Below are 25569 nucleotides of genomic sequence, written 5' to 3'. Positions count from 1 at the left end.
TGGTGTTCATATCGACCCCACAGAGGGTTGGGGGGACAACCCAGACATGGTTGATCCTCAGCCTTGGCAATCACCTAATCCAACACCAGAACCTGATGCCTCGTGCATGGATCCCCCCCCACCAAACCCACTCGACGGGCCTCCCCAGTTGACGACCAAATGGCGTTCAACGCCATATTAAGAAAGGCAGTGGAACATTTCCAGATTGCTTCCCAGGAAGCTGTACCAGAGGCTGATTTTGTCCAGGACATCTTAAAAGAGAAACCACTGGCCAGCCAAGCTCTTCCTCTGTTAAACTCTACCAAAAAGCTGTTGGCCCCTTCATTATTGACACCTGTCCTAACTAGAGCAGTAAATCCTAGAGTAGAAAAATTGTTTCAACCTTTCCCCTCTTACCCCCTTTACATCAGGGGCCATGCTACCCCAGACTCACTGGTGGTAACGACAACCTGGAAGAGAGCGGGGGGGTTCCCCTATCAACTGGCAAAGCACCCCCGGACAAGCAGTGCAAGAGGCTATACACTCTAGGGAAAAGGGTCACGGCTGCCACAGCTTTTTCCACTCGCATAGCAAATAACATGACTTTGTTGGCTAGCTATGCCAACGCACAATGGTCCATGCTACAGGAATGCCTTCAAGAAGTCCCTGAACCGCTGTGGGCTTGCCTGCTCTCCACGGTATCCTAAAAAATACTTTGAATGCGGCAGAGACAGCTGGCAGGTCCTTGGCTCAAGATACCCTCCTGAAGAGGCACGCATGGTTACGAAACTCTAGTTTCAAACCAGAGACTCAAGCTTCACTAATAAATAAGCCGGTGGAGGACACTGATCTATTTGGAAAGGCAGTGGATGAAGCACTCGAAACTGTTAAGAAAGAGCATGACACCCTCAAGACCCTGGATCAGATCACCCAGAGGCCTTCCCCGAGGAGGGGAGCGGATCTAGATGTTCATTTCATGGCCAACGTTTCCCTCGGAACCAATACGGCTTGGGAAATAATTGGTCCTCTCCCCAAGGAACCAGCAGCTACACCACCCCGTATGCCCTAAGAGGTCCACGATGTGGAAAAGGAAGGAGGCTGCAATTCTACCCCTCTAGGCTACCCGGCCTCAGGCCAAAAATGACCTGTAGATCCAGGCCTTCCCTGGTCGCGGGCCAGCTAACAGAATTTCTTCAAGGATGGGAGGGGATAACTACAGACCAGTTGGTTCTCAAGACCGTCGCCCATGGGTACTGTATAGAATTCTGCTGGTCCCCCCCAATTCAGATCTCCACGTTCAAGACTCCTGACACCAGAACATCTGCGCATCCTTTTACAAGAAGTCAAGACTATGCAGGAAAAAGGGCGCCAAGGAAGTTGTACCTCTTCTACAGGTAAACGAGGTTATTTATTCAGCGTACTTCCTTGTACCCAAAAATGATCTCACCATGCACCCTGTACTAGATTTGAGCCCAGCAAGCAAATTTGTCAAACCTCAAAAGTTTTATATGGTCACTCCGCAGGAGGTCATCCCCCTTCACACACTGGGGGATTACATGGCAACATTGGACATGAAAAATGCATACTTTCATATTTCAATGTTGCTGGCGCACAGTAAATACCTCCAATTCATGATACAAGACAAGCACTATCAGCTCAAGGTACTACCCTTTGGCATAGCCTTAGCCCAGAGGATGTTTACAAAGGTACTGACAGTGGCAACAGCACACCTGCACAGGCTATCCATCCCGGTTTATCGTTACCTCGACGACTTGCTCATAACAGGGGTCTCTTACGAGACATGCCTGTCAAATACCCAGAAGACAATAGACCTTATATTCAGCCTGGGATTCTCCATCAACTGGAAGAAATCTAGCTTAGGCATTTATTTGGTTCCTCACGCGGGCATGCTCATGATGCGTCCAATGCAGGAGTGGTTCAACAGCCAGTGGTGTCAGGCCAGCAGTCAATGGGACGATCTAGTGGTGGTCTCGCCAGCCTTTTTTCCCTCACTGCGGTGGTGGTCCAGGGAGAACCTCTTGAAAGGAAAATCCATCACCATCTACGCAGTGGCGGCTACTCTCACTACAGACCCATTTCTAACAGGAAGGGGAGCTCACCTGCTTCAACAAACAGCGCACAGAGTTTGGTCATCAGACATAACACCCAACCACATAAATCTGATGGATTATGAATGGCGATTAAACAAAGACATTGTCTCCAACGTTTTCGCAGAATGGGGCATCCCAGAGATCGACTTGTTTGCAACTCTGGAGAACTTTCAATGCCAAGACAACGCCTCCAGGTACCCCCAAAACCGTTCCAAGGGGAACACTCTGAATCACATGGTCAGTGAAATTTGTTTACGCTTCCCCCCTTCCCCCCCCCCCCCCGACTCCCCTACTCAACAAGATAGTGCACAGGATGCACCAGGAACCAGTCCCATGACATTGGTGGCCCCCATGTGGGGCCGCCAACCCTGGTTTGCTTATCTGATGGAGAGGTCTCTCTCTGCCCCACTGAAGCTACCTTGCCCGTACACCATGTTGTCGCGGGACAAAGGGGAGACACTCCACCCATGCCTGTAAACATTGAACTTAGCAGCCTGGCTCCTGAAGTCATAGTTCGGACACCTGCAACTCCCTCAGAGATGCATGGACATACTTAGGGAAGCGAGAAAACCTAACACCCGATCTTGCTATTCCAGTAAATGGAAACACTTTGTTATCTGGTGCAATTCCAAGGGTGTCAATCCAATTAACTGCTCTCCACACACATTGTATTGTACCTGATTCACTTACTTGACTCGGGGCTGGTTTTTAATTACCTTAAGGTTCACTTAGCTGCTCTCTCAGCCTACACTACGTCACAACAGAAGGTGTTGTTGTGGAAGATACCAGTTATTAAGGCTTTCATGGAAGGGTTCAAGAGGATTCAACCCCCCATTTCTAATCCAGCTCCCAGATGGAACCTAAATGTGGTGTTAACAAGACTTATGGGGTCTCCTTTCGAGCCCATACATAAATCAAGTCTTCAAGATCTCACTTACAAGAATGTCTCTTTAATAGCCATTACTTCCATTAGAAGAGTCGGTGAACTACAAGCTCTCAGTTCTAGACCCCTTTGTAACAGTTCAGAGATAAGGTGGTTTTGCGCATTCACCCTAGGTTTGCACCTGAATTCATTTCAAAGTTCCATGTGAACCAATCCATAGAACTGCCAACGTTCTTTCAAAACCCCCCCTGTTACACTCTTGCTAAGAGAGAACTTCCCTTCAAGCCTAGAGCGCATTCTACTCGAGGCACTGGGGCTTCCATAGCATTCATTGCAAATGTTCCTCTAGAGTCCATTTGCAAAAGGGCAACCTGGAGTTCTGCTCACACCGTTACAAAACACTATTGCCTAGACACTCATTCTAGGTCTGATCCTCAGGTGGGACAAGCAGTGCTAAGAAGTTGGGGATGTGATTGTGTTGTACATCCAATTGATCCACTCCAGTAGTTGACCACACTTGTTACAACTCTAGTGGTCTTGTACATTGAATGCACCTTATAAAATAAACTTTTCTTTAGTTGTGATCATCAATAGGTCCTACCACATATGTACTGTATTTAGGTAGAATTTTTATGAATTGTTGAATGTATGGTGGCTGAATGTGGATGAATGGGCGAATGATTTATTGTCAATTGTATGAATTGATATGTTCTTAATTGTTATCTCTTTTGCAATGTTAATAATACTTTAAGTGCTGATTAGGTCACGATTAATTTGTTTAAATGATTTATCAGGTTTAATAAAATTCCTTTTGATACCTTGGACTATTTTTTCTGTGCTTATTTGTTATATTAATACCCTAGTCCAGAGTGTGGGGTCTCCTCCGTCTTTCAGTGATACAGGGACAAACAGTACTGAGACATCTTTTCACTACTGTTCCTTCCCACAACCCACCTCCAACTCCGGGTACTGCTTGCTAGTCTATGCACAACATGTGATTCTAAGCAGATTAACAAGCATCAGAAGACTTGCATTACTTACCGTAAAAGCATTTCTGATGATTGTATCTGCTTAGATTCACATGCGCTCACCCTTCCTCCCCGCTCAGATGGAAGGAACATGGACGTCTTACTACTTTCTCTCTTTTCCGTGCTCACTCACGATGTTCATAGGCTCCCTCACGGCAGAAAAAATACAATCAGAGGGACCTCGACGCGTGAGGGATTTTGGGTACACTACACGTCACGTTAGGGATAGTGTTACAGGCAAGCCCATGTCGACGTTCCCTTTCGATTCTCGAAAGACAGGATGCAATACTCCCCGGTGACCACTGAATGTCGGACTAGATGCACAGCATGTGAATCTAAGCAGATACAATCACCAGAAATGCTTTTTCTGGAAGTAATGCATGTCATTTACTTACGATTTGGCAAAACCCATTCAAAGGATAGTAAGAACTTTTCTAACTGCTCATATTTCAGAGGGGCAGTTACCAACCAACTCTTTCATAAATAACCAAGTCACTTTTAAACACTTGTTATACTTTTCAAGGCAGACTCCTTTTCTTATCCAGTCTTTCCCTAATCTATTGCATGAGTGCTCTCAGTGGCAGAAGAGGAACCCTAGTGTGATCTAGGTGCAAGCTGTAGGCAGGGTGAGATGGGGGTCAGTTGCAGGAAAAGTCAGAGTTCCTGAGGAAGTCTCTTCAAAACAAGTAAGTAGTTCTCTTTATAGTTAGGAAGGGTCCAGGGACTTCAGAGAAGACACCCTAGAGGGATTCTAGCAATAGGACTAGGTGAACTGGATGAGAGGACTCCCAATCGGGTTAATCAACGACAAGCTTCACAGGAATCACACAAGTCGTAAAGTAAATAATACCCCAGCCAACACAGTACCTCAGCGCAGAAGAAGTTTGCAGCAGGAGGTCTTCAGGATCTGCAGCCAAAAATCCAGTCAATGAATTTCTTGTCGTGAAGACTGAAGACAGGACACTGAAAGGGATTTTGCATCAGCGATCAATGGGGAAGGCTCCAGGCAAAAGTTTATTTGTGGCTGAATGTGGCTCTGTGGTTTTGGCACCCTTTCCAGGAGTCAGGAGAAGACTGAATATCGCTGGTCGGATTCTCGTCGCTAATCTGGTCCAGTACTCTGTTGGGCCTTCAAGGACTCAAATCGTGTCACTGGAGAGGTAGGAGGAGGCCACCTAAGTTTCGGACGGATTTGGACTTCGGAAGACCATGCACCACACAATGGCTCAAGGTCCCAGGGTATTGGGGTATTGCAGCCCAGCAAGGTCAGAGCCTGTTGTAGGATGGCTCAAAATGCAGGTCTTCTTGAGTCTAGTGGGTCTCATCAGGCTCTGGGTCGTCATTTTCGGGACCCCCAGGTCGATTGGAAGAAAGAGTAACAGCAGGCTCTGTTACATAGCAGGCTCTCTGGTAGCTGGAAATGGCTACCGCCATCTTTTCTTCATCTTCCTCTTGGGTTTCAGCTCCAGTGGTCGACTTGTCGGCAGATTCCAGGTTCAGTGTTTTTATCAGGGACTACAGCACAACTTCTGCATTCTCTCCCTGCATTTTACAGCAAGGGGCGGTCTGGCTATCCAATTGGGACAGCCAGCCCCCCACTGGTAGTTAGTTCCTTTCAGGCAAGGTGAAAGACAAAGGGTACATAGTTTTGGACTCCTCCCTCGCTTCCTGCCTTCTCAGACACTCTGGCGCCTGAACACGGAATCCAGAGGATTCCTGCCGAAGACAAAACTTCCACTGAAGTTGTTCCCATCTAGAATGGCAAGGGAAGACCTCAGAAACAACAAGCACACAAGAAATGGCAGAAAAGGGAGCACACCATTTCTGCAAAAGGGTGCCCTTTTTGTGCATTACTGAGGATGAATTAACAGCCTGCGAGTAATAGAGACTAAACGTCATGAAGGTAAAACCACTGTCGCCAGCCATTCATGTAAACTTGCAATTATAACAAAATGTTACCAGGTAAGTAAGTAAGGGTTGCAACCCCCAGCCCTCTTGTGCTCCACATAAGGTGGAGGTGCTGGCTCACTTATACATGATGTGTCCAGGTTGGGCTGGTTGCAGAGGATAAAGGCTGTGCCTCGAGATTTTCACATGTCCTTTGGCCGTTTTGTCATTTGACCTTCTTCCTGTCCGTCCTCTGCCATGCAAAGCTTGAGTTTTCAGGGGCAAAGTGGCAATGTGTGTGTATTTATTTTTATTTATCTTTTACATTTATATAGCGCACAAACAGCCCTGGGGCATTGTGGCGCTGTTACTTGAGGGGCACTTAGTTACAGGGAGGGGGTACAAGTTGAATGTACATTTGCATGATTTTCATGTATACATTTATACACATACATTTTTGTATGCACAGATTACATATACATATGCAATTTTATATCATATTTAAGTGTGCAGGCATGCTGTGTCTCTTGCGGAGGCCGGTTAGGCGAAGCACATGGTTTTTAGTGCCTTTCGGAATGCCATGTGCGATTCCTCTGCACGTAGTGGAGGTGGGAGGGTATTCCATTGAAGGGATGCTAAGTACGGGAAGGTAGTGCCACCTGTTAAGCTCACCTGGTATCCACGGGGACGCCACCCAGCCCTGGTTGGATGATTTGCACTCTCGAATCCTCTCCCAGTCCCTTGTTGAAGGCCTCTGGTTAAAGATAGGTCTGCAATATAGGAGAGCTGGATTCAATACCAGATTCTTTGTTTTCCCACCTCCCTTGGCCTCAACTCCTTCCTCCCCCTTGGGCCCTCTCCTCACCTTAATATTGTAAAAGGTGGATTCTTCGTCCTGCTCCTTGTGGCAGAGGCGCGTGGATGTGGGGGGGCGAGCAGTGACCAAGTTACTTCACTGGTGCAAGACCCCCTGTGGGAATCCAGGCCTGCTGCGCCTCCGTAGGTTTGCTGCAGTAAGGCGGTTTCTGTCGCAAGTCTAGGGCCAAAATAATGGATTGTCGTAGCCCTAGGGGCTTATTTTCCTCGATAAATTGTTGTACCTGTAAGTAGGCTGCTTTGTCAAGTATTTTAAGTAAGAATGGGACAGTGGTAATAGGCCTGTATATGTAGCCATATGTTGTATTGGGGGCTGGGGCTGTCTGGACTCATTCCACATCCCAGCCAAGTGTGTCTGCTGCTGCCCCAGCCAGTTTGAATGATGCAGATCTATGCCATTGATGTGCTGAGGGCAAGTACAGCCCGATCCTAGATAAAAGGAGGACTCTGCATCCACTCTTCAGATCATCGTTTGAGCCAAAACCCCTATGAAGGAAGATTTCCAGCAGCCCTTTCCTCTCTGTAGGTCTCCTGAAGACCTCCATCAGTGCTTTGACCCCTTTACCAGTGGGAACAACCAGTCCCAATCTCTGCTTGAAGATCCAGCTGCTGAAGCACTCTGCACAGTCCCAAAAACATCCTGTGAGGTAGCCAGGTGTCGGCCTGGGCTAATTGGTTGCATCCATCACTGTCCCATGTTGACCATTGGGACGCTGCAGATCCTTAGCTTATGGAACAAGAAGTAGCACCCCGAGGTTGCCGTTCTCCACCACAAAGAGGGGCCTTGCAGGACCAGTTTCCTTGTTCTCACCCCAAGGGTCGACTTCCACCATTTTGTTAAAGTAGTTTTCGCTGATCGCCGTCCGCATTGCATCCTGGGCGTCCTCTAAGGTCGTCGTTGGAGTTGTGGTCCCGAAGTCGCTGTGTCATGAATGTCCAGCTTTCCAGAATCCGGTCCATCGGAACCCAAATCCCAGAACTAGCCAGACCCAAGTAATCGATGCCTGAAGTTGATGCCTGAAGTGGCCTCTGCACCTGCCATCCATGGGCTTCCACCAGCGTACCCAAGGCACAAGTCCAGAAGGCCCAGCAATTTAAGGAACCCCTTTGGTGGTCAGAGTGAAATGGAGTACTGGGGTGAGTAAACACCCCCATTTTGGCCCCCTGTCTACATAGGGTTCTACAGGCGTAATGTCCTACCCCATCTCTCCCTTGCCTAACCTTATTCTCCCTTGCCTAGCCTTGACCGGTGGTCTTCTGGCCTGGCATCCTCTCCTGGGTCTCCCTCTAAGGTGGTTGGATTGTGAGAAGGTCTTTTGAAAAAATGTCCTCGTCTTACCCACTACCTGTTGTCTCTAGCCAACACTTGTTCATTCCAATTAAAATTTCATGAGCAGGAGCTAAAACTAGCTCCTGGGTATCGGCCAAAACCTAGTAGGCAGGAGCTACCCCAAGAGAACCAAGAGCTAGCACATAGTGTGTCACAAGTAAAACGTTTACATGAGATGCAAACTTCAAGTTATGTCTATTGTATACAATTGACTCTGCTTTAATGTCTTCTAGATGTGTCTAATGGCTCTGTATACACATTATCTGATAAAGAAAGTCAATGCCACATAGGTATGTTTGTATGGTACCAGTTTTCCTAAGGTACCAAAAGTAGCTATTGGTAGCTGTTGGTGTCAAGCTAACCAGGATCTCCTGGGCTAGAAGCAGGAGCTAAATAGCTCCCAGCAATTACGAACACTGCCTGTGACTCTAAGGTCACTAAGCCACTTCTTTTCTAGATAGTGAAGGGCATTTTATGGTTGCAACCTTACTTCTAAAGGTTTTGTATAGTGTTTGCTACTTTCTTCTTGTCCTGTTCTCAAAGTTTTTATCATTTACCTGGTTCTCTCTTTATTCACTTGCTTTACAATGCTTAGAGAATACAAACATAATTCCAACTGTATTTAAAAGTGAAGTGTTGGTACTCTTATCACTCTTAGCAAAGGGTGTATCACCCGCTAGTCCTCTGGGACTTGTCATCCAGGTGGCCATGACACAGCCATTGCTTTTGAATCCAGTTCCTGGGGGTGGACCAGTGCAGAAGGATCACCTGGATGAGGGGTCGTCAGGGAGTGGGGGTGAGACAGTGGATGGTGAGACGCGATATTCCCCCCTTTTTTGTCCATCTACCCCATCATATTTTTTAGAATACTTTGAGTTCTCGGGGGGGAGGGGGAGTAATTGGGTACTCAATCTCCCTCTTTACACCTATACCAGTTAGCTCTCCTCACACAAATAAAAGGCAACACCTAAAGACACACTCTGAGCAAGGCGGAACACGAGTACCAGCAGAACTTCCGGAATGAAGGCACACATACTGCAGCAGAGCAATGGACCAAGGGAATTTGCCGCCGGCAGACTGCAAAAGACACGTGGAGAAGGCCAGATCCCACAAAGTGAAGATTGCATTGTGTTTTAAGGACGCGAGCGACCCTCCCGGGTGAACAGCGTGTTAGGTAAGAATTGGTGTAGTCCAACTGGTATTGAACTACACAAGGCTTCTCTCTTGGTAATAGGTAACCCACCTTTTAATATAGGCCTGAACTACACATGATGGTAGTTTGACTGAGCAGCCAGGCTTATCTTAAGAGGGGTAATGTGAGCTGTAGAGCTGTGCAATGAAACCAGTAAATACAGGTAACCAAGTAAACACTACTTCTCCAGCATGGGGTCTGACATGGATTCACATGCTCATGAATATTCCCCGTCGTCAGGCTGGGAATCCTCAGTAAAGAAAAAATCAGTTTCAGTTTTACTTCTGAACTGTCGTTCTCCTAACAACCAATCACTGGTCTCTGGGTCATGCTGCTCCCATCCAATGACTGCCCGCTACCTAAGCCCCTCCTCTGGCAGCCATCTTCAGTTTGTTACCGCACGTTCAAGTGTTGGGAGTCTGCATGCTATACATCTCAAGCTTTTACTGCATTTTGTGATTTTTCTTAGAGTTTTACTCTATTTTTTCAGTCAATCGAGCCTCAAGCTCCACCTATTAACCTTCCGATTAACGGGGACCCTTTTCTTCTTGGAGGATTCCAGAAGCTTCTTCGAGGCCTACACCGCGTGGATATGGTGGAGAAGAGGAAGGACTTGGCGCCTCTCTTCTAGGTTTGCCCCGGCTGCAACCTACAGAACGTCTGAACATTCCCTATGCCTCTACTGCCTGCATCTGGACCAGGCGCATGTGGAGGACGACTGCGTGGCTTGTCGGGAGATGGTGCCGCACACGCGGGCCGACCGATGAAAGTGCCTCAACGAGTGGCTGCAGTCCAAGGCCCCTGCTCTGGGTGAGTCCCGGCAGCATGCCTCCCCTGCCCAGAAGAAGAAAGCAGAGCGGTCTTCTAAGACCTTTGAGGGCGCCCCTCCTGTGAGGGCACAACATAAGGCTAAGCACCGCAAGTCCACTCCCAATGGGAGCGCCGTTGCGATGGGCTCATCAGCGGCCAGGGCGAGTTCAGCGTCTCCACCATCTTTGACCACGAGCCAGAGAAGGGGGGACACGGTAGTCCTCCAGGGCATGGACATTTCCTCAGAGGAAGAGCTCCCCAGCCTCCGGATCCTCCAGGAGGGGGGATGCGTCAAGAGCAGGCCCTACGGGAGGATCCTGACTAAAGGGACGACGATGAGGAACAACAGCATGGTGACGACAGAGCAAGTGCCCAAGTCCCCATCGCATCCACCCCAGCAGCCACCTGGGGATAACTCAGTCAACATTCTTGCGGCCCTGTATACCCTATGCTCGGAAATCCGAACGAGGATGCCTCTTGCGCAGGTGGCCCCGCCGCGGCGATCGGAAGAACCACCACCCAAGAGGAGGAGAGTACACCCCCCTCTGCCTTTTCACCCCTCTTCTCCCTCAACGATGGATGACACGGAACTGGACACGGCGACGACAGGCACTGGCACGGATGATGACGATGGCGGCCTGGCAGGGGAATCTCCCGTCTCCGCCGGCCAGTTCTTAAACCGCCTGACGAGATTGGTTTGTTCCACGCCATGATCTCTAGGGCCTCAGAGCTGTTCCAGCTTGTCCCGGAGGAGGAGGAGGAGGATAAAAAGATAGAGGGTTTCCTTACCAGCACTGGTAGGCGAAGAGTAAGACCGTACTTTTGATCCTGTTATTAGATGACATTTGGGACGAGGGTTTGTCCCTCATGAAGAACCCTTCTTAGGCCCTGCAGAGAGGCATCACTACGAGAAGAAGTACAGAGTGCTGGACTCTGCGCCCAAGTGTTTACGGTCCCAGCCATCTCCAGCCTCTGCGGTTTCGGCAGCAGCCAAGAAGAAGTCTTTGTTCTCATCTTCGTCGGCGGCTTCCTCCCCCCAGGACGGTGAGGGGAAGAAGTTAGATGCCAGGGGGCGAAGAGAGATCTCGGCGGCAACGACCATCAAGTCTACTAACGCCCTCGCCATTGTGGCGCGTTACGACAGGGAACTTTGGTTCAAGATGGCCCCCTTCCTGTACTTCCTTCCTGACGACAAGCGGGCTGTGGCTTTGGAGATTCTACAGGAAGGCGAGGTGGCTTCGGACTACGCAATTAGTGGCCACGGACATTGACGACATGGGATTCCGCCAAATGGGCAACAGCGTTTGCCTTCGTCGACGGGGCTGGCTGAGGGCCACGAATTTCCGCCAGGATGTTCAGTCGAAGGTGTTGGACATGCCTTTTGACCGGGACAATTTGTTTGGGAAGACTGTGGACGAGTCTCTCCAGGCCATCAAAGCAGACACGGAGACAGCTTGTGCCCTGGGCATGCTTCAGCAATGGCGGCCGTCCTTTCGGACTTCTGGAGGGAAGTTCCTCTAAAGGATTCAGAGGAGGTGTCTCGTCCTACGGTCAGCCCCCCCCTCATCGGGCAAGGAGACCTACAGTCTGGAGGTGGACGATTTCATCGCCAAGGCCCCCAAGGCGGCACGTCGAAAAACGAGATTGAACGGGCCATTGAGTCGGGCCCCCACCCATGCACCCTGGTGGGAGGCCGGCTGGCAAACTTCATCAGCATGTGGAAGGCCATCTCCACCGACCGTTGGGTGCTGGATGCTTTCGCCTATGGACACACCCTAAAGTTCCAACGGAAGTGTCCAAGGATACCACCAGTGGCCCGTCAGGAAAACCATGTCCCTAAGCTGCTGCTGGAGGTACGGGCCATGTTAAGAAAGGGGGCGATCAGCTCGTCCTGAAGAAGCTCTGGGGCGCCAGAGTGTATGCTCTTTACTTCCTCGTCAGAAAGACCGGCGGTTGGAGGCCCATTCTGGACCTCTGCCATCTGAACAAGTACATCAAGTCCCAAAAGTTTAGGAGGTTGATCCTTCAGCACGTGCTAGGACAGCTGGAAGAGGGGGATTTTTGATCATCGCTGGACTTGGAAGATGCCTATCTTCACATCCCCATACACAAGGGACACCGCAAGTACCTACGCTTCATGGTTCAAGGACAACATTACCAGTGCAAGACCCTTCCCTCCGGGTTGAAGTCGGCACCACGAGTGTTCACCAAGTGCCTGGCCCCAGTGGTGGCGCAGCTACATCTACGAGCAGTCCACTTGTACCCGTACCTGGAACTGGCTCATCCGGGCAAACTCAAGGGACATAGCCATCAACCACACGATGAAGACAGTCCAACTCCTGTCAGAACTGAGGTTCTCGATAAACTTTGCAAAGTCTTGCTTGATTTCATTGCAGGACGCTCTGTTTCTGGGAGCCCGACTCAACACAGCGTCGTGCCTGGCATCTCCGTCGGAGGAAAGGATGGTGGCCATCTTGGGCAAGGTACAACCGCTGTTGGCCCTGAAGGTCGCAAGGGTAAGATCCATCAAGTCCCTACTCGGCATGATGTCGTCATGCGTTTACCTCGTTCGGCTGTGCAGGCTGCGGATGCGTCCGCTGCAGGAGTTCCTTGACTCTCGCTGGATACAAGTGGAGGGGAGCTTCGAGGACAAGATCACACTCAACGAGAGTTTCCGTCGAGGGATACAGTGATGGGGAGTCTGCGCACATGGTCCGCAGGTGCGGATTTCCAGATCCCACCTCTTCAGGAGACAGTCACGACGGACGCCTACCTGGAAGGATGGAAAGTGCATTCCGGAAGTCTTCATGCAAGAAGCCTGTGGCTACTGGAGGAGAAGTCATTGCACATCAACGTGTTGGAGCTGTGTGCAGTGTTTTGGGCCCTCAAGTCCTTCCTTCTGTCCCTTTAGGGAAAGGTGGTATGGGTCTTCACGGATAACACCACCACAGTGTTCTACATCCGGAAGCAGGGGGAAACCAGATCCCCAGCGCTCTCCAAAGAGTTGCAGGACCTTTGGCACTGGGCTGTAGCCCATGGGATGTTCCATGTTCAAGCAGGAGTGAAGAACACAATCGCCGACTCTCTCAGCAGGGAGCTGTGCTCTTGCCACAAGTGGGAACTTCGGCAGGACCAAGTGGATCAGCTGTTCCGCAGATGGGACAATCCCCAGATCGATCTGTTTGCGACGGCGACGAACACCAAGTGCCGGAGGTTCGCCAGCAGGTTTCCCCAGCTGGGGAGCATGGGGGGGCGTGTTCTCTTTCCCCTGGGATGGCCTGTTTCTGTATGCATTCCCTCCGTTGCCATTGCTTCTTAGACTAGTTAGTCAACTCAGACGGTCCCGGTGCAGGTTGATCCTCGTCGCACCGGCGTGGCCGAGACAGATATGGTACCCGGACCTTCTGGACTTGTCGGCGTCTCCTCCAGTCAAGCTTCTGGCAGACGCAGATCTTCTCGCCAGGGAAGGAGGGGCAATTCTGCCACCACGACCCAGGATCACTGAACCTGAAGACCTGGCTCCTGCAGCACTAGTTTGGGGGCTACGATCTCCCAGCAGATTGTAAGGAGGTGCTCACCAAGGCCAGAGCTTCATCTACTCTCAAATGCTACAGGCACAAGTTGAAGAGGTTCGCCGTTTGGTGCCGTACTCAGAAGATAGACCCTCTACGAGTCACTGCTCCGCAGGTGCTTCCATATTTGTCGTCGTTGGCCAAGGCAGGACGGACCCATGCTTCCATCAAGGTTCATCTGGCGGCTAGCTCCCGCATCACCAGATCTCTTGGACGATCATCCTTATGGTTGCATCGTTTGTTCAAGGAGTCCGTGAAAGGACTATTTTGCTCGTTCCCACTGGTGAAGGCTCCGACCCCGGCGTGGTAGCTCAATGTGGTGCTGACTAGGCTCATGGGTCCTGCGTTCGAGCCTTTGCCTTCGACGCCACTGAACTTTTTGTCGTGGAAAACAGCATTTCTTGTGGCCATTGCCTCCGCATGACGAGTGGGAGAGATCCAGGCCCTCTGTTGTAAACCACCGTACTTGACATTCCACGAGACGAGGGCAGTGCTACGGACGCACCCCTCCTTCATGCCCAAGGTGCTGTCGGACTTTCATCTAAACGAGCCCTTGGTGTTACCTGTATTCCTCCTGATGCTTTCGTCGTCGGCTGAGAGGACTTTGCATTTGCTGGATGTGGCTAGAGCGCTGAAGTTCTATGTGGACCGCACAAAGTTTTCGGAAGATGTCGCAACTTTTTGGGAACTTTGGCCCTGTGACCCAGGCCCTCTCCAAGGCTTCCATTTCCAGGTGGCTCTCCAGCTGCATCACCCATTGTCACCGGTTGGCAAACTGACCGTTGCCTGGCCGTCCGAGAGCCCATTCGACCAGAGCGATCCCTGTTACTACGGCGATACTGTCTGGTTTGTCCCTGCTGGACATCTGCAGGGCTGATACATGGAGGTCGGCGCACACCTTCATGAGATTCTGCTGCGTCGACAGGGATTCTAGGGAGGAGTCCAGAGTCGGCCATGCAGTGCTGCGCAACCGGTTTGCTTGAAGGTGAGCCTGGTGAGGAGGTAAGAGATGCTTAATGTTGAGATGCTTAATGTTTAGCCTTGCCACCTCCCGTGGTTGTGCATGTGTGTACTGCTATGTATTCTTCATGAGCATGTGAATCCATGCCAGACCCCATGCTGGAGAAGAAGCAAGTTACTTACCTGTAACTGTTGTTCTACAGTATCGGTCTGGCTTGGATTCACATGCGAACCCTCCCACCTACCCCTCTGCAGCTCTTCTCTTGGACCTACTGCCATTTTACATGCTACCAAATCTGAAGATGGCTGCCAGAGGAGGTGCTTAGGTAGAGGGCAGTCATTGGCTGGGGGCAGTATGGTTGTTAGGAGTGATTGGTTGTTAGGAGAAAAACAGTTTAGAAGTGAAACTGAAACTGATTTTTTCTTTACTGAGGATTCCTAGCCTGACAACAGGGAATATTCATGAGCATGTGAATCCATGCCAGAACCATGCTGGAGAACAGTTACAGGTAAGTAACTTGTTCCACACTTAACGTGCGTTATATTAAATTATTTATTTATACACAAAGATATTTAAAGCATTCTTTATATGATACACATGTTCCAGCACCCGGAGGAGAAGTCATTTAAGGTCAGTATAGCGTTTATATAGTATCACCTTTGCAATATTGAGTTTTCAAGGAAGGAAAGGTTAGGGTTAGATTAGAAAAGACTGCTAGGTTCTAAGAACAGTTAGATTCTCCCAAAGGGTTACAGGCAGTAAGGAGGCCTTTAGGGAGCCAGAAGAGCCAAAGTCAATGGACAAAGTCGGAGTTCTGATCAGGGACGTCATTTAGGGGTCGCCAGAGGTTGCAACTGCGACCTCTGTGGTCTCCCATGCTACCTCTAAAGGAAAAAAAAAGTAACGCATGCTCCTGGGCTGTGGCCAGCACCATGTGGCTCTTTACTTCTGGAGTGGCTGGCATTCTTGTTCAGGCCCCTTAAAAAAAATAAGAAAAATAAGAACAGGGGTGCCACAAGTCTAACATTTTCAGCACTGACCCTAAATAAGAAAAAATAGGAATACCAAATAATGTGTCTTTCTGGAATTCTATACAATAATTGCTAGACTCATTAAAGGTTTATTTCAGGCACACTTCAGGGGGGTGAGTCACTGTTTTAGTCTGTTCTTAAATGCCTCAACTCAGTCTTTCATCCTTATGAGGTTGATAAATGAGTACCAACACAGGTTGGGTGATATTGTGTATATATTTTTTTTACATAAAGTGTAAGTGCTATATAATAACACATCATCATTTGGTCATGAACGTCTGCTTGCATTCACAGTAATTTGGTAATCTATACACACTGATCTTAACGATGCATATGGCGATCCATTCTTGTATTTAATGTACATCACATTTATAGAGATATCATAACCATATTTTTCGTAGTGTACAATGCTATGTGATGCTACTTCCCGTTTTGTCAACGGGTGAAAGGTTGTGTTCCATCGCTTCCCGCTATATCATTTCAGGGTGGGGTCAAATTACATCACTTCCTGTGATGTCAGCAGGGGTCAAGGGTCGTGTGATGTCACTTCCGCTACCCCTGGCATTTTGGTGAAATGATATCCCTAATTATGATGCTCTTCTTCTTAGAAAAAAAAGTTTCTTAAATAGTCAGTGTTCAAAAGGAAAATCTAAGCAACTCGAGGAGTCACATTTAGAAAGCGCACGCGGTAAGGTCAACTTAGTGTAGGGTTAAATTGCACTCCAAAAGAGGGGTAGCACCCCTAATGGCAAAAAGATAAAAATACCCCAAGCCCCACAGTACCTTGAAAATGAACAAAAAGTGTTCCTGCTGGTTGCCTTCATGATGCAATGCAGTAGACTCTTGTTCCTGGTCCTTTGTAGTGGTGACGAAAGGGAGGATGTCTGGCGGGCTTCTGCTGCAGCACTTGAGAGAGGGACTTGGCAGCAATGGATTTCCGTTGATTCAGCAGCTCTTTGTGGTTTTGGCACCTTTTTCTCAGCTCAAATGGTGAACGAAACGCTCTGATTAGGATTTCCTTGATCCCGCGTCCTGCGCTCTGGTGAGAGGACTCTGGATGCAGATTTCTTGCTTCTGTAGGGTCCTATGGGTGCCCATGAAGATTTGGTCAGTTTCTGACTTCGGAAGACAATGCACTCAAAAATCGGTCGAGGTACCCCGGTAATTGGAATTCTGCAGCTTTGCTAAGTCACAGCAAGTAGGGGGTTGCGCCAAAATAGTTTGTCTCGAGGCTAGTTGGTCCCACCAGCCTAAAGGAAGTCATCCTTTAGCACAGCTGCAGGGCTTCACCTGGCACTTTGCAGCCCAGGAGGGTGCTGCTGGTGTCTTCTCTTATCTTCTGCTTTGTATATTGTCCTCCAGTGGTCGACTCTGCTCTTAGTCCTCAAAACCTTTCTTTTGATGCACATTCCCATTCATTCACATTCCTAGGCTGTCCTCCCGTCCAGCCAGCCAGCCAATTGGAACTGGTTTCACTAGGGCACACACCAGAGACAAAGGACAGTGAAGTTTCAGGACCCTCCCTCACTTCCTGATTCACTGAAGCCTGGGCGGGCGTTAGGGCTGAAGCCCACCAAAGGCAAACTACCCCCCCTCACCTCTGACTCTACCTCTGCCCTCAGCAACCTCCATCTTTCCATCCTCAACCCTCTTGACATTCTTGCCCCAATCATGAGGATCCGCCTGAAACCTGCCTCAAAGCGTAACACTTGGTACGACACCAAACCTGCAGCCCTGAAACAAAAGTGCAGGGCAGCAGAATGGATGTGGCTAACTTCAGGCTCCTCCTCTGACAAACTGGCCTGCCGCCTACTCCAAAGGCAATACAGACTCGCCATCTGTGCAAAGAAAAGAGCCCAAATTCAGGCACGGATCTCCGGCGCATGGAATAACTCAGCTGAACTTTTCCAAATCTGCAGGGAACTAGCCAAACCCTCTGCAGTCTGCTATTCCCCTTTTGCTTCCCAGGCCCTCTGCAATGCACTGGCCTCACACTTTGCCACCAAAGCTCAGGACATTCTGACAACCCTTTCTACACTCTACCTCAACCCATCCCACACCCCCTCCCTCCTCCCTCCTCCTTCCTACTTCTCTTCCTTCTCTCCTGTCACACCTGAAGATGTTACCAGAGTTGTCCGCTCCATGAAGGTCCCTTCTAGGCAGGTCTCCCATTGCTCATCCAGGACAATCAAGGATAAGATTGGCTCTCTTGCTGATTTCGGCAATCACTCTTTTGTCACTGGAACTTCCCCTCCCCCCTTAGGCATTCTCTTTTTGCATCCACTCCTGAAAAAAACATCCTCTGGCTCTGCCAGCTATCACCCTATATCCATCACCCCCTTCCTGGGGAAGCTGCTTGAGAAGCTGGCCTTGCCCCAACTCAACTCTCACACTGAACTTGTTGGTGGCCTCCACGGCCATCAATCTGGATTCCGAGCATCCAGAGGCACAGAAACTGCTCTTCTGAACACCCTTGAAGAACTGCTTGCATCTCTGGACTCCAACTCTCCAGCTGTCCTTATCCTTCTCAATCTCTACTCTGCATTTGAGACAGTTAACCATTCTATCCTCATACAAAGGCTTGGTATCTCGGAACGGGCACTGGATTGACAGTCCTTTCCTCACTAACCGCTCTACCCAAGTCATCCTGGGCCCCTTCTCCTCTCTTACTTCCATCTCCACCTGCGGTGTCCCCAAGGCTCTATACACTCCCCTGGCTCTTTGACATGTACCTTGCTCTCCTTACACACCTCATCTCCTCTTTCTCCTCCAACTTCCAGTGTTACGCAGACAACGCACAGCTCTTCTTCAGACTCCCTGCTGACCCACTTGCACCCTCCATCATCCCTGACTGCCTATCTGCCACCAAGTCCTGGTGCGCCTCCAATGATCTGTGCCTCAATGCCTGCAAAACTGAGATCCTTCCCATTGGAACCCCTGCTCCTTCCTTCTCCTTACTCTGGCCATCCTCCTTGAGTTCTCCCCCTGCACCTTCAACTCAAGCCAAAACCCGTGGAGTCATCTTTGACTCCCCTCTCCTTCCTCCCTCAAACTCAGGGCATTGCCAAGAATTCCAACTATCGGCTCTTCCTTCTCAAAGGAATTTTACTTTTTCTCACTTTCCCTCAGAGGCTCAATGTGACTCAAGCCCTGGTTCTCTTTAGACTTGACTACTATAAGAGCCTCCTCCTGCATCTTCTTTCTTCCACTCTGCGATCCCTCCAGCATATCCAGAATAGGGCAGCAAGACTTGTCCTTGCCCTCAAGCCCAGAGGCAGGGGGTCGCTCACTTTCCTCTGCGGGCTCCCTCCTTTGGGATAGCCTCCTGCGTCTTGAGCAGGATCTTCTCGAATTCCGGAACATCCTTCAGAGTTTCCCCTTCCTCTTTTCCCTTTCCTTCCCTCCTTCCCTACTTCTCGCCTTTGCTAATCCCACAGTTGCTGAATCGGTGTCCTGTGCCCTTTTGCATCCTAGGGCCTTGACCTCCCACACCAATTCTTCCCAGCTCCGGTCTATCCACAGCACTTTGCATCTGCTCACCCTCTGCTCTGGAGGCTCACACTTATACCTCCCGCGGCCCAGGCCATGTTGCACTCAACATTCCTAGCACTTTGTCTAATGCTCACCCAAAAACTCGGACTCCCCAGCACTTACCCCCTCTTCCCTCTTCCTTTCGGTACTTGCATGTTCTGAATACTCACAAGGCTTAGTAGGTTCATCCCTCTCCCCCCTCTGCTCTTAGATATTGTGTTGTAATGTATTTCCTACCCTCCCTCCCTCCCTGCCCTGTGGATGCTTGGAAACAGTATTTTCTTATTGAATAAGCACCTAACAAGCGAACAATAAATAAAGGACAAAAAACCTAATGCAAACAGGGTAAAAGCCTAGAAGAAACTTACAAGAAATGGCAAAAAAAGGAAGACTGGGTCCATTTTGGGAAAATGGTCACCCTTTGGTGCAGGACTGCAGCTGAGGTATCGGCCTGCAGATACATGTCACTAGGTAGTAAAAACCACTGCCACCAGCCATTCTAGTCAGTTAGTGTAACACAATGTTACATGAGGAATGGGTTAAATGAATTACTATGTAATCCCCCAGCACTCCACATACGGTGGTGTGTGCTGGACCCATAAAATAAAGGTAAGACAGACCGGGGTCATCTTACTATTCTTGGGAATAGTAGTTCACCCAAGAAAAAGTAGTTAAACATTAAGAGAAGTTCAAGGGACTTCTCTGTGGCACTGCACAAAAGGGGCTATTTGTCATAATGCAAAAGCAGATGCCTATGGAGTTTAACAGACTCCATAAAACAGTAAGGAACAGAGAATATTATAGTCGGAAAAACACATGAGTGAGTGAGAAAAAGGTCCCACTCACTCAGGAGTAAACATTTAAAATCCCTGAGTCCAGCAAAAAGAGCTGGGGGTCTCTAATGTTAAAGGGAGTTGGCACAGAAATTACAATTCTCCCTAATACGGCAGAGTTGGGGAGGCGATGCCAAGCCGGTGGTACTAACCTTGACTCGTAAATTGGAATTCACGAACCAAGAAAGAAGTGCACACAGCCAGTGAGTTGGCAAGCAACCTGAGAGACCGGTGTCTGTTAAAGCGAATGAAGTAGCAACATTATATCACATGTGAAGGCTGCATGCATGGTGGTGAGACGCAAAGAATGACAGACCTGTGAATGAGCTTTAAAGTAAAATGCAGCTGTAAGATCAGCGATACTAATTAACGGAGTGGTCCGGTGACAGGTAGTAGCCCACTCAAAGTTTCTGTGAAAGGTACTTTGTTTAAAGTAAGAAGAGTGAAAGTAAAAGAGTGAACTTTGAGTCGAAGTGGTCCTGCAGTGGTTTGTAAACAAAGCCACGCACATTCGAAAGACTTCGACATCCGTAAGTGGTCTGAGCCCGACAGAGGGAGACCCGAAGTATAAACTTGGGGATTGGAGCCCCCTAGCAACTTTGTTTTCATCTTTATCGTGAGAGGTCTGAGCCCAACAGAGGGGGATCTTTGTCAACGTTTTGGTTAAAACATTATTTTGGAACTCAGAGGAAGTGACTTTAACATGGAAGGCCCAGGCGCTCCACGATTCACAGTTTTTAACTGTGTATTGTGTTGGAAGCAGAGCCAGAGTGTCATCCTGCCTGCAAGGATTGCCTTACTCCGTGAGGTCTAGCGTGGGGAGGAGAGCTGGTCCAGCCACATTATCATTTGAACACTGATTTTTCCTTTTGCATAAATTTCTCCCTTTTTGTACAAGAGATAGGGCAGGCATTAGGTTTTTGTTGGCATAGTTCATTTTTTATTTGACAGACTCCACTAGGACTGTTTTGTTTATCATTTAATGGGCGAGACAAATCCCATATTAGTTATAGGGCAAAATAGGAGTTTCTCTAACCCCAAAATTTTAATAAAGGTTTTATAAATTGCATCCATTGCGTCAGTGTCAATACTTGTGATATCATGCCTTCCCTACGATATTAGTAGTGAATGTTTAGTCTGCTACTTAATGGTGGTTTTTAATTGATGTAAGTTGTCTAAGGCCTAAAGAAATAACTGTATTTTTATACTTCTGCCTAAAAGGTATTCAGAGAGTGCTTTGTCTGTGCTTAACTGAACCCTTCACCACTCTAAGGCTTGCTGTTCAGTCACACTACCCAAATAATGTTTGTCTAGGCATTAGTGTTTGTTTCTGTTCATCAAAATAGGGTGGCCTCTCAGAATATGTCCATAGGGCTGATTCTGAACATCCATCTTAAGAGCCAACAAATAACATAACATAACAAACATCAAGAGGGAGGAAGGAGACAAAAATGGGAAGCCGTATACCAAATATAATTCATAAGTTATAGTAACAGGATAGTGAGGCTTGCATAAATCAAGTAACATAGAGACAAGTATACTGAAAGAATGGGACAGCCATTAAAGACCTACAGGGAACCAGTGCTCCTAATCTAATACTAATAGTGGGATCAGTGGGTGTATACCTTCCAGCATAAATCCATTAAAGCAGCTTAATTGGCAGATATTGCAAGACCATGAGAAGGCCTTCATTGGCAGGTTATTACAAAGCAGTGTTCCTCTGAATTACTATAAGCAATACAAAAGGATCCCAAAAAGATCTATATTTTATAAATCTATTTGTAAGGTCGGAATTTTCTACATAGCACATTCATGCCAGACTTCAGCCGATCGCATATGGATTGGGGTCACATCCTTAGATTTCCAACAATTGGCAATAGCAAGCTGTGTTGCTATTAGCATGTAGTTAGCTAGCTTATCATTTCCTGTCCCAAATGAGTTTTTTATTTATTTTCTGGTGGTCCATCTTAAGATCGGATAGCACAATAATAGAGCTGCACTGTGTGGCACGCCTCTTGTCTGAACACATGAGCGATGCAGTGTATATAGCACTTATTGGCAATATTCCCCTAATTTTAGGGAATAAAATGGATCTTTTATCCGCTTATCTAGAGGACTATGCTTCGCCACTTTCACTCACTCATACACACTCAGTCATGCTTTGCCACCCTCAGACAAGCTCAGGGATGAGTTGCACTCCCAAAGACTCTAAAGACCAGTTCTATGCTCTGCACAACCTTGGCCACATAGTGCAACGTTTTAGTCACTGTTTGTCCACCCTCAGCTGTTTTCTCCACTGCCTCAGCCATGGACTGCACTCCTTCACCTACACGTAGGACTCTTCCGTCCACGCTATGGCCATACAACAGCCATATGTTGCACATGCTACATCACTCTAAGGAAAGATATTCTTTTTGCTGCTTTTCTTGCTTAGACCTGTATTGGACACCCTTTCTTTTTGCTTTATTTAGACTGCTGACCTGACATTTTGGAGGGAATTAACACCTTTTCTTTCTGCTCATTTTTATTGGGAGACTGATCCGTCCATAAAACTATCAGCAATGGTCCCGTTAGTGGATTTCTTGTATTTTTGAAGCTGCACACATCACCTTATAGTGAAGTGCGCTTAGGATACTTTGTATCCTTATAACGTTTTCTTTTGTAACTCTGTGGTTACAAATGCAATGTGTCTAGGGTGGGCTGGTGGCAGCGGATACTTTTCTACCATGCATTTTACTTTTTACTCGTGCACTTTTGCATTTTACTGTGTCATGCCGTAAAAAATACCATGCACTTTAAAATGGCTGTGCCACAAGATTTTTGCCTGTCGTTTGGTCTTGTTGCCCTTCGGTCTCGGGTCAACAATTGTCATATATGTAATTAATGCCATTTTCTGGGGAAAGCTTCTGCTTTCCTGTGGTTAGTGGCATTTTGTGTGTGGTTGGATGTGGGGACTGGAACTGCCTAGTCCCAGTCCACATCCAGGTCACATGATGAACCAAGGACAACAGTTGCAGCTGAGAAGCCTTCCACCAAGTCCTAAGTGAATACCTACTGTTCTTTCTTGATCTCAAGAAGGCCCTCATCGGTGCTTTGACAACTGGACTGGTGGGTGCAACCAGTTTTGACCCCTGCTCGAGGATCCATGCCTGCTGAGCCTTCGTAAAATGTCCTGGGCCACCCAGTGGACAGACCAGTTTTCTCCTGGGCTACCTCGCTGCAACAGTCGCCATTCTGTGTGTGTCCTTGGATCTTTGAGGACCTTCAACATGTGCTACAAGACACCTGCTGCTGTATTTTCAAACCAATGGAAGCCATGCCGGGACTTCTTCTTTGACGCAAATCAAAGTACGCCTGTCACCGCCTGATCGCGATGACTCCCATTGCAACACTGGAGGTCGCCTACTGTGCAGAATTCTTCTTTGGTCGCAAAGTTGTTCAGCTGGACAGTTCCTGGAACCATAATACAGGTACTGCGACCGACTGAAACTAAATCCCACATTCGAAACTGACCTCTGCCTCCCGTATCCCTGGGCCTCCCTCGATTGGACCTAGCACAGAAGAACGTGTCCTCAGCGGAATCCAGAAACTCTGAACTGGTCTTTGGAGAAATTGGACTAAGGTTGTTAATATAACTTTTCTGTTCCCCCTCTCCATAGTGTTGCATGGGCATTAAATCCTGAACCTATCTCTGTCTTTTCTGACTTAGATTTATGTTGGTCTAGTCAAGGATCCCCTCCTGGGCCTTTCCTAGTGTAATGAAATTGAGAGATTTACTTACCTGAACTTTCCTTAACCTTTTGGAACTCAGAATCACGACCACTAATATTGTTGAATCACATACTAAATCTACCTGCAAAGTAGAACATTTGGAACTGATGTCAGTAAGCCAATAGGCCCAAATCCATCTCAGGGCTGGTCTTACTAAGTATTAGGAAATTGTTCTAGAATTGCCCTTAAGTGTTTGTACTCTTTTCTGAATCTGGTCACTTACCTGTATTGCACTGGTTTTGAATCAAATGTTTTTCTATCTTCTCAGAAGATTGAATATATATATGTATTTTATAACGGTTGTTTGACAATGCTTACCTGGATGCTTTATTGCTTGGTGTGTATTTTAAGGGCCTTATAAATCATTGTATATTTGTGTACTTAACTGTCCAACTGGAGTTGTTAGAGTGCTACGTTTTTGTCTCCTTGTAGCCCTAAAGCCCCCTGCCCCGCCCCCTCAGCCTCTGAGTCTAAGTCTTGCCGCTGTGCTCCCTACCTTGATGGGGGAATTTTGGCTAGACTTCAGTGTCTTCCTGTTCACCATAATAAGTTGGCCTCCCAAAATCCACTCCCAGAGTTGATTGTGGAAATCCATCATTGCCACATGTTTACCATACACTCCCTTTCCCAACAAATCACTGTCAGCCATGCCACACACAAGTTGTGTGCTTCCCTTTAGTACAGAAAAAACAGTTTAGAAAGTATCAGTGGAATTCTGAATATTTTGTACATCTACCACTTGTGTGGAGTTAAACATTGGAGTTCAAAATTGAGGTATTTATACTCATCAAATTGCAGTAATTACCACATGCACTATTCATATGAAATACTGCATTATATTATTCCGCCAAGCCCATAATGAGGTGAGACTAAAAACAGTGCTATTCCCAAATATTGCCTATTTTGACTATTACTTCCAAACTCAAAATGAGTGTCTCAGACTGGTATCCAAGTAATATCAATGACAAATCACAAAGATGCATTTTCTTTTTTATCTTTAGAATGACCAGAGGTTGAAATTGTTCAAGGTTGCGTGTGAGAAGCACCAGCACATGTACCGCCTTGCCATGACGGGCAGCGGCATCGACCGTCACCTTTTCTGTCTTTACGTTGTGTCCAAATACCTTGGAGTTGACTCACCATTTCTAAAAGAGGTAAGTTGCTATCTGGAAAGAGTACATTCGACTGCCCTCTTTTCTGTACATAGAACACAGAGTATGCCATGATTAACAATTGACTTTATGTACTTAATTGTGGTTTATCATGTGTTTACGGAACAATTGCATTTTAGCTTTACTGGGAACATTCCTGTTATTTCAGCGCTTCCTTTGAAACTGTTTTTTGGCTGAAATTGTAATGTAGTCTTCTTTGTTCACAATAGAGATCCCTATCACAGTTACACCTCTGACAGCTGAACTGTATAGAGGGGACTTATATGAGAAACATTCCGATTGTCATCCTAGAACATGTATTGTTATGAACATTTATAAAAATCCTTTTTTCTGCCAGAGTGTCCTTGTTTTGTTATGAAAAGCTAGACCCACTGAAAGTAGTCTAGGCGAATTTATTTTAGTCCATTGAGCAGGGTCTGTGGCTCATTGTACTAATGCATCCACCACAGGGATCTGTGTTTGAATTCCAGCAGGTCCACTCAGCCCTTCATCCTTCTCAGATCGATAAAATGAGTCCCAGTGAGTAATATTAAACTTCTGTTATATAGCGCCAAGATATCGCCGGGTCAATATGCGCTGTACAATTGCACATTTGTGTTCTG

At 47.8% G+C, this 25569-nt stretch overlaps 1 protein-coding gene across 5 annotated transcripts in view; it reads left to right on the top strand.

The window, feature by feature from the left end:
* The window catches only part of CPT1A (carnitine palmitoyltransferase 1A), a 634145-nt gene that overhangs the window by 521346 nt on the left and 87230 nt on the right, over positions 1-25569 (top strand). For all 5 annotated transcript variants that reach the window (XM_069624124.1, XM_069624123.1, XM_069624122.1 and 2 more), the window contains exon 16: positions 24797-24949. In XM_069624124.1, the coding sequence (XP_069480225.1) occupies positions 24797-24949 (153 nt within the window). The remainder of the gene's footprint in view (positions 1-24796; positions 24950-25569) is intronic.

The sequence above is a fragment of the Ambystoma mexicanum genome, chromosome 11 (genome assembly GCF_040938575.1).
Source record: "Ambystoma mexicanum isolate Mex_15411 chromosome 11, UKY_AmexF1_1, whole genome shotgun sequence".
Lineage (NCBI taxonomy): Eukaryota > Metazoa > Chordata > Amphibia > Caudata > Ambystomatidae > Ambystoma > Ambystoma mexicanum.
This window is presented reverse-complemented; position numbering and strand designations above follow the sequence as displayed.